The sequence below is a fragment of the Colobus angolensis genome, unplaced genomic scaffold, assembly GCF_000951035.1.
Source record: "Colobus angolensis palliatus isolate OR3802 unplaced genomic scaffold, Cang.pa_1.0 Scaffold394, whole genome shotgun sequence".
NCBI classification, from domain to species: Eukaryota; Metazoa; Chordata; class Mammalia; order Primates; family Cercopithecidae; genus Colobus; species Colobus angolensis.
In genome coordinates, this window is record NW_012117310.1 from 51,935 (window position 1) to 60,731 (window position 8,797).

Consider the following 8,797-nt stretch of genomic DNA (forward strand, 5'->3'; position numbering starts at 1 on the left):
TATATATATATATATATATATATTTTGTACAGACAGCATCTTGCTATGTTGCCCAGGCTGATCTCAAACTCCTGGCCTCAAGCGATCCTCCTGCCTCAGCTTCCCAAAGTGCTGAAACTCTAGGCATGAGCAACCATGCCCAGCCCTGGAATCTGGAATTTTGGTACATGACAGGCAGAGTCTGATCAGCCTCAATAAAACCCTGGGCACTGAGTCTCTAATGAGCTTCAGTTGGTTGCCAATATCTCATATGTATTATCACAACTCCTTACTAAGGGAATTAAGTGCCTCTCATGTGATCCCACTAGGAGAGGACCCTTCAAAGCCTGCTCCAGGACTTGGACAAACTTTGTTCCATGTGCCTTTTCCTTTTGCTGATTGTGCTTGGTAGCCTTTCACAGTAATACATCTTACCATGAGTACGACTATCTGCTGAAACTCCAGTGAGTCCCTATGAGTTACTCGACCTGAGGGCTGTCTTGATGATCTGTGATACACGTGTAATATATTTACTTGGACATTTCCCCTTGAAAAATTCATTCCCGCTCCCCATTAACACATACTTTGTTTTGGGATAATGCATTTTCTGGTATGCTGCAATGGTTAACAATGGCACTGACACCCACTGGTAAACAATCCTTACTTCCTATTTAACTCAAAGGAAGGATTCCCTATTATACATAAGCATACTTTTCAACCAGTTGCCCAGTTTTTAGGTGCACTTGGGATTCTGAAGTTAACAGCTCTAAAGCCTGTGTCACATGTTGTCTCAGGAGTATGGTATTAATAAGCAAGACATACTAAAGAGTAACACGGCCCATACTCTGATGCTTTATGTAAAAAAATCAGTAAGTTTTTCTAATTCATTGAAAAGATGGCAGATAAAACTAGAAACAAAGTTGAATATTATTCTTCCTGATATCTGGTTACACCTCACTAAAGGACAAGACTACTTAAACTCACTAAATAGCTTTGACCACTGCAAGGTTAAGATCTTTATGGGACAGTGAAGAGACTGGTATGAAAAAGCTACCTGGCAGTGCTTTGGCCATACTGGGTAGTGGGTTCTCAAATGTTTGCTTTTTAATTGTACATGCATGTGTTTCACACATTCAAAAGAAAGCATATATCAAATGCTACTTAAAAAAAATTACTCATCTGGTAATTGCTTGGCAATCAATAAAATCAATTAAAGTCTTAAGAATAAACTTTAAAAAGTTGATAAAAAGCTTATAAATAGGTAAAGTGTTTCACAAATACCAGGTAGGCCTTGGTCGATTCAGATAATCTTGTATTGTTGGCCCTGAAGACTGGACTGGACCCCTTGATCTCGCCATTGCTATTGGGTTCATATAGGCCTTGGGGAAAGAACAACAATTAATTCCATTAAAGCAACCATTAAACATGCAAAAGCTCACTTACTCATCAAGTAATCTTTACTATAAATACACAATATATCCAGCTAAGTATATGCAATCCGACTAACCAACTTTTCATTCTAAAAAAACTAATTTAACCCTCTTTTAAGCCTTAAAAGTTTGGGAGATAATATTAAAGTTTGGGAGAAAATGTGTGTGTGTGTGTGTGTTTTACAAGAGATTTGATGAAATAATAGATACCTCTGACCTACTGATGGCTTTACAGCTCTTTCTCCTAAAGCCCAGTAATCCTGTGAGGATGATACCAGTATGCTCACTAGAAAATTAAGAAACTCAAATCCAGACTGGGTGCAGTGGCTCATGCCTGTAATCCCAGCACTTTGGGGGCTGAGGCAGGTGGAACACCTGAGGTCAGGAGTTCAAGACCAGCCTGGCCAACACGGTGAAACCCTGTCTCTACTAAAAATACAAAAATTAGGTGTGATGGCACATGCTCGTAATCCTAGCTACTCGGGAGGCTGAGACAGGAGAATCACTTGAACCCAGGAGGTGGAGGTTGCGGTGAGCTGAGATTGTGCCACTGCACTCCAGCCTGGGCGACACAGCGAGACTCCCTCTTACAATAACATAACATAACATAAAATAAATTCAATTCAATTCCAAAGAAGTTGAATAAGATCGAACTCTAAATTCATTGTTTAATCAACTACATTTTGTCTCCCAGGAAATACTACATCATACTGATGACAATTTTATTCACAAATAGTTAACATCAAAAATTATACACAGGCAAGAAAAAAATAAACAGAACATCAAAATGTAAAAGTTTGTGCATCAAAGGACACTGTTAAGAGTGAAAAGACAATTCACAGAATGAGAGAAAATATTTGTAAATCATAAATCTAGTAAGAGATTAATATCCAGAATGTAAAACAAGCTCCTACAACTTAACAACAACAAAAAAAACCCCCAAGTAATTAAAAAATGGGCAGAAGACTTGAACAGGTATTTCTCTAAAGAAGGTATACAGTAAATGGCCAACAAACACATAAAAAATGTTCAGTATCACTAGTCATTAGGGAAATGTAAATTGAAACCACAAAGAGATGCCATTCTATACCCATTAGGATGGCTACTATCAAACAGAAAATTGCAAGGGTTAGCAAGGATGCAGAGAAACTGGAACCCTTTCACATTGCTGGTGGGAATGTAAAATGGTGTGGCCACTGTGGAAGACAGTTTAGTGGTTCCTCAAAAAGTTAAATATAGAACTACATGATCCTATATAACACTTCTAGGTATACACCCAAAAGAATTCAAAAAAGGGACTAAACACAGATACTTGTACAGAAATGTTCACAACCGCAGGATTCACAAAAGTTGAAATGTGGAAACAATGCAAATGTCTATCCATGGACAAATGGATAAACAAAACTGTGGTATAAACATACAACGGAATACTATTCAGCCTTAAAAAAGAATGCAATTCTGACACATACTATAAGCAACCCAGATCAGCCTTGAAAATATGCTAAATGAAATAAAACAAGAAAAACACAAAGGAACAAATACATGATTCCATTTATATTTGATACCTAGAAAAGAAAGTAGAATGGAGGTTAACCAGGGTCTGGGGAGAAGAGGAATTTGGGAGTTTACTGTTTAATGGATACAGAGGTTCTTGTTTGGGATGATGAAAATAGATAGTGATGATGGTTGCATAACAGTATGAATGTACTGAATGTCACTAAACTATACACTTAGAAACAGTTAAAATGGTAAATTTTGTTATACATATTTTAGCTTAAAACATCTGCAAAAATTTAAATCATGCAGTCTACTACACTTACTACAGCAGAAAAATATTTTAGAGATTTTTTTCAAAAATATATTGAGGCAAAACAAAGCAAAAGGTTTCTTTGTTATTGACAGTGTCTAGCAAAGCGATGTTGTTTTGTTAAAACTACTGATGTACAGTCTGGTCTTTAATTCATTCTCTACCTCTTATATTTATTTTTTCCAAATTTAAGTCAATAAAAATTTTATTTATTACTATTATTATTTTTTTTAAAAGACAGGGTCAGCCAGGCGCGGTGGCTCACGCCTGTAATCCTAGCACTTTGGGAGGCCGGGGCGGGTGTATCACCTGAAGTCAGGAGTTTGAGACCAGCCTGGCCAACATGGCAAAACCCTGTCTCTACTAAAAACACGAAAATTAGCCAAGTGTGGTGGCGGGTGCTTATAATCTTGGCTACTCAGGAGGCTGAGGCAGGAAAATCACTTGAACCCAGGAGGCAGAGGTTGCACTGAGTTGAGACTATGCCACTTCACTCTAGCCTGGACGAAAGAGCGAAACTCTGTCTCAAACAACAACAACAACAACAACAACAACAACAACAAAAACGACAGGGTCTTGCTCTTTTGCCCAGGCTGGAGTACAGTGGTGAGTGGTGTGATCATAGCTCACTGCAGCTTCGAAAAATCCCCCTACCTCGGCCTCTTGAGTAGCTAGTACAATAGGTGTGAGCCACCATGCCCAGTCAACAGACATTTATGAAACTCTTCTACTTTTTAAATAAAAATAATTTTGATTGAAAATGACTATCCTCAAGGTTGGTTGAAGGCATTATACCTTGTAATAATCCAAAATAAGTGAAAGGAAACAATATATTTGTTGCATTTTATTTAACAAAATCTATGAAAATGACCATCATTTCTTTCCCAGCTTTATAACAGATAAAAGTTATATACTTCCAGATTTCTCTGTCAGAGTAAACAATATAAAACCAGCATAAACAACACATACTGAGAACCCTTACCATTCAACTGACACAGCCTAATTACTTGGAATGAAAAAGACAAATCTTTGACATACTTTTCTACAAGCAAGAACAAATGCTAGAGCCCCTAATGTCATGAATGCTTACAGAATCAGGGCAAGATGTGGATATCAAATGCAATGTTAAAGACAGAGGCATATTGTTATTTTTTTTGTATAAAATGTTATACCCTCAAAGATTTCATTCAACTGCTTTTGCTAAGCATTTCGATTAGTTGGTGTGGAAGTATGACAAACTATGAAGGCAGAAATGAAGACAATGAAAGCAAGTACCATGTGCAGCTTAGTTCACTGTTTGTAAAACAGGAGTATTATTTGTACTGTTCAACACAGTTAAGTTTGGCTCAAAGTGTCCTCCTACTTGGGTAATAAAATGTGGCCCAAAAGGCCAGGTGCACTGGCTCACACCTGTAATCTAGCACTTTGGGAGGGTGAGGTGGGAGGAGCTTGAGCTCAGGAGAGACTACAACCTTGTCTCTACTGGAAAAACAAAACAAAGCAAAAATCCTCTGTATATGGTGAAGTGCAACCTGGCGTGATGTGCAAATAAGTTCTAGCCTAATCTAAGAGTATGCCCTCTTAACCAATCAACTGAGTCTCAGCCAATCACAGGAGCCCAATCCTCAACCAATCCCACATGGAAGGTTGTCAAATTATGCCCAAATAAGGCAAACTCAGAACTGCACCAATCAGGGAATCTCTGTATGTCATTTCCTTTGCAAATATAGGTCACCAGGATGTAGAACATCTTCCTCCAGTTCTAGAATCTTTTTCTTGCTCAAATGACCTTTGTTAAATTTAACTGGTTTCAGGTTTTTGTTTTTAACAATATTGATCACATTCTAATTTCCTTGGTATCACGTCATAATTTTGGCAGTACCTAATGGCAAAATATTTTAGGTTAGAATTGTAAAAATTGTTCATTTCCAAAGAGTGCAAATATACACATATCAAGGATATTCAGGTCTAAATTACTAAAACAGCAAACACTGAAAACACCCAAATAGCTATCAAACTGGGATTCGCTAAATATATTAAAGTATACTCCCTATGAAATATTATGTAGCTACTAAAATCAATGAAGTAGATCCATAGTTCCTGATAAGATGTTTAAGATTTCTCAAGTGAAAAGCAGAGGCAAGTTGCCAAAATAAAAGAATTATTTTAATAAATAACTAAAAATTTAAAAATTAGGCTGCATGTGCACCAAAATATAAAGGAAAACATCTATATTCATTCACACTGGAGAAAACAATTTTAAATAATGATTACCTTTATAAAACAAAAAAGGTAACTGCATAAACATTATTATGGTAATAATAAAGGTAAACAAAATGACAAAAATCCAACCACAATACTGCCATTCCAACTCAGAGAACCGAACTGTACTTACGTAAAAATTCACAGATAATGCAGTGGCAATTTTTCATTCTAATGAAAAAAATCGTAACATTTACCATGTTTTACAGTCTTCAAGTTATCTAGCATGTATCTTTAAAGTACATTAATATTTTTACTGTCTTACTGTGTACTATCAAACTGCTTTTATAAAGTACATACCAACCCATTCCTACTTTTCAGAGGAAAATAATAGTAAAGTAGTATATTAACATGCTAGGACTACGGGTACAATTACATGAACTACTGCTGAATAAGGCTTACTTTTACGCTTTGGACCAAACACTATCTCAGTCTGCTTAAATACACTCCAAATATCTCCATTATTTATTTCAATTATAATAGCAATATTTTTAAAAGTGCATCTTATGTTCTAGGCTCCATGCAAAACACTTGATAGTCTGCTCTTATTCATTAAGCAACAATACTTTTCTTTCAAACTATGCACAACAGAAAGCTTTTAAAACAAGAAAAGTAACTATTTTTACAAAGGTACAAGAGTTTTCATTTTTGTATCAGTGTGAAAAATAATGCTCCTAACATTAAGTGGGTGGCATGGTAAAGCATTCACTAAAATACAGAGATCGTGTAACTTCTTGAAACACTTCACTATCACTTAATCATAAATACTGTGACCTTGTAAATCAAACATTCACATCCATATGTAACTAGAACTGTCTGTGGCTTCAAACTCCTGCATGAGTTTAGATAACAGAAAATGATTTGTTTCTGAAACTCAGGATGGCAAATTGGTCTCAAGGGGATATGTATGTAGGCAGGTACAAAAAGAGCAATGCAGCAAAACTGGCTAAAGACACAATGTGCAGAATTTCATTTGTCAATTTGATCACCTATTTTTATCTAGAGGATACATCTATTTTAGAGGGCTCAAAGTAGCATAAAAGAACATGAGGCCGGGCGCGGTGGCTCAAGCCTGTAATCCCAGCACTTTGGGAGGCCGAGACGGGCGGATCACGAGGTCAGGAGATCGAGACCATACTGGCTAACACAGTGAAACCCCGTCTCTACTAAAAAAAAAAAAACACAAAAAACTAGCCGGGCGAGGTGACGGGCGCCTGTAGTCCCAGCTACTCGGGAGGCTGAGGCAGGAGAATGGCTAAACCCGGGAGGCGGAGCTTGCAGTGAGCTGAGATCCGGCCACTGCACTCCAGCCTGGGAGACAGAGCGAGACTCCGTCTCAAAAAAAAAAAAAAAAAAAAAAAAAACATGAAGAACACTTCGGAAAACAACAGGCACAAAAGGTGGCCATCAGGAACTTAAGAGTCCATTACAAGTCCTGAATTAAAACGTTCAATGATAAAAACTGTTCAAGAATGTACACCAAGAGTGAACCCTAATGTAAACTACTGACTCGGGGTGATGATGATGCGTCAATGTAGGTTCATCAAATGTAACAAATGTACCACCCTGCTGGTGCTGGTGAATGTTGATAATGGTAGAGCTGTACAAGTGTGGAGGTATATGGGAACCCTCTGTACTTTCTGTTCAATTTTGCTATGAACCTAAAACTGCTCTAAAAATAAAAATGTAAAAAACTGTTCAACCTGAAATTCACTGGGGTTTTTTTTTGGAAAGCAATCCTATCATCTTTAAAACTATGATTGTATCATCAATGCAAAAAAGAACAGGAACTGTTTTTGAGACAATCTCAAAAAATGCCAGTATTTTCAGAGGCAAATATTCATTTTGTTGCTCCAAATCAAGTGTTATGGCAAAACTATGGAGTCAGTAAAAAGATCAGTGGTTGCCACACTTGGGGGCAGGGGCGATAGAGGAATGGCTAGGCAGAACAGAGGATTTTTACTCTTTATGATACTATATTGGCGAACGCAAGTCATTATAAATTTGTTGACCACGTGTGGTGGCACTCCTGTAATCCAAGCACTTTTGGAGGCTGAGACGGGAGGACTGCTTGAGGCCAGGAATTCGAGACCAGCCTGGGCAGCATGGTGAAACCCCATCTCTACAAAAAAACGACAAAAAATTAGCCAGGTGTGGTGGCATGCACCTGTGGTCCTAGCTACTCGGGAGGCTGAGGTAAGAGTATCTCTTGAGCCTGGGAAGTTGAAGCTGCAATGAGCCATGATGGCGACACTGCACTCCAGCTTGGGCAACAGAGTGAGACCCTGTCTCAAAATAAATAAATAAATAAATAAATTCGTCCAAGCCCATAGAGAATGAATACTAAGAGTCAGCACTAATATAAACTACTGACTGGATGATAGTAACATGTCAACGTAGGTTCATCAATTGTAACAAATGGACACTCTGGTGAAGGATGTTCATAATGGGGAGGCTATGCATGAGTGGGGCCAGGAGTAAACGGGTTATCTTTGTACCTTCCTCTCAATTTTGCTGTAAAGCTAAAACTGCTTAAAAAAACAAAACAAAACAAAAACAAAGTCTTAAAAAGAAAATCAAGAGTTAAGACGTACAGAACTGAGTGTCAGATGACTGAAGTTTTGGTCCCAGTTTAAACAGTCTTACCCCTCCTCTATGCAATGAGGAGACTGAATTAGACAATCTATGTCGTCTACCTCTTAATTTCTTGTTCTTAATCCCAATCTTTGAAGTGCATACAAAATGTTACCAGAATACTCTGTGCCATGGCTGCATACCAACAGTAAGTAGAGCCCAGAGCTAGCAAAATGTTCTAGTAAATGAAGCTAATTTGGTAAGTTTTTCAAATGCTTACCAAAACGTTTCTTCAGTAATATGAAACATTTTAGGTCTGTATATGAAACTGCATCCAAGGTCAGGTGATCTCTAAACATTCAAGGCCCAAGGGTATTAAAAGAGCCCAAATATTCAAACACCTAAGGATGCTCCTATGCTGAAACGGTGTTATGCTACATCACTTCAACGCCATGACAATCAAGATACCACAACCAAGTCTCACCTGCAGCCAGGAGAAAGAACATCCCGCTATCTTGTAATCAAGATTCACTACCACAGTGGTTCCTAGACGTTTTCCATTATAAAGACTATACAGAACTACAAAGCTTTTAAGATGGTGAAATGGTTTGGATCTGTGTCCCCGCCCAAATCTCATGTCGAACTGTAATCCCCAATGTTGGAGGTGGGGCCTACTGGGAGGTGACTGGATCGGGGGCGGAGTTCTCATGAATGGTTTAGCACCCCCCCCCCAGTGATGAGTGAG

General features: G+C 38.0%; 1 protein-coding gene across 3 annotated transcripts in view; it reads right to left on the minus strand.

Annotated features, from left to right (window-relative positions):
• FAM133B (family with sequence similarity 133, member B) overlaps positions 1 to 8,797 on the minus strand; it is a 29,331-nt gene that overhangs the window by 18,887 nt on the left and 1,647 nt on the right. For all 3 annotated transcript variants that reach the window (XM_011955052.1, XM_011955051.1, XM_011955050.1), the window contains exon 2: positions 1,261 to 1,358. In XM_011955052.1, the coding sequence (XP_011810442.1) occupies positions 1,261 to 1,358 (98 nt within the window). The remainder of the gene's footprint in view (positions 1 to 1,260; positions 1,359 to 8,797) is intronic.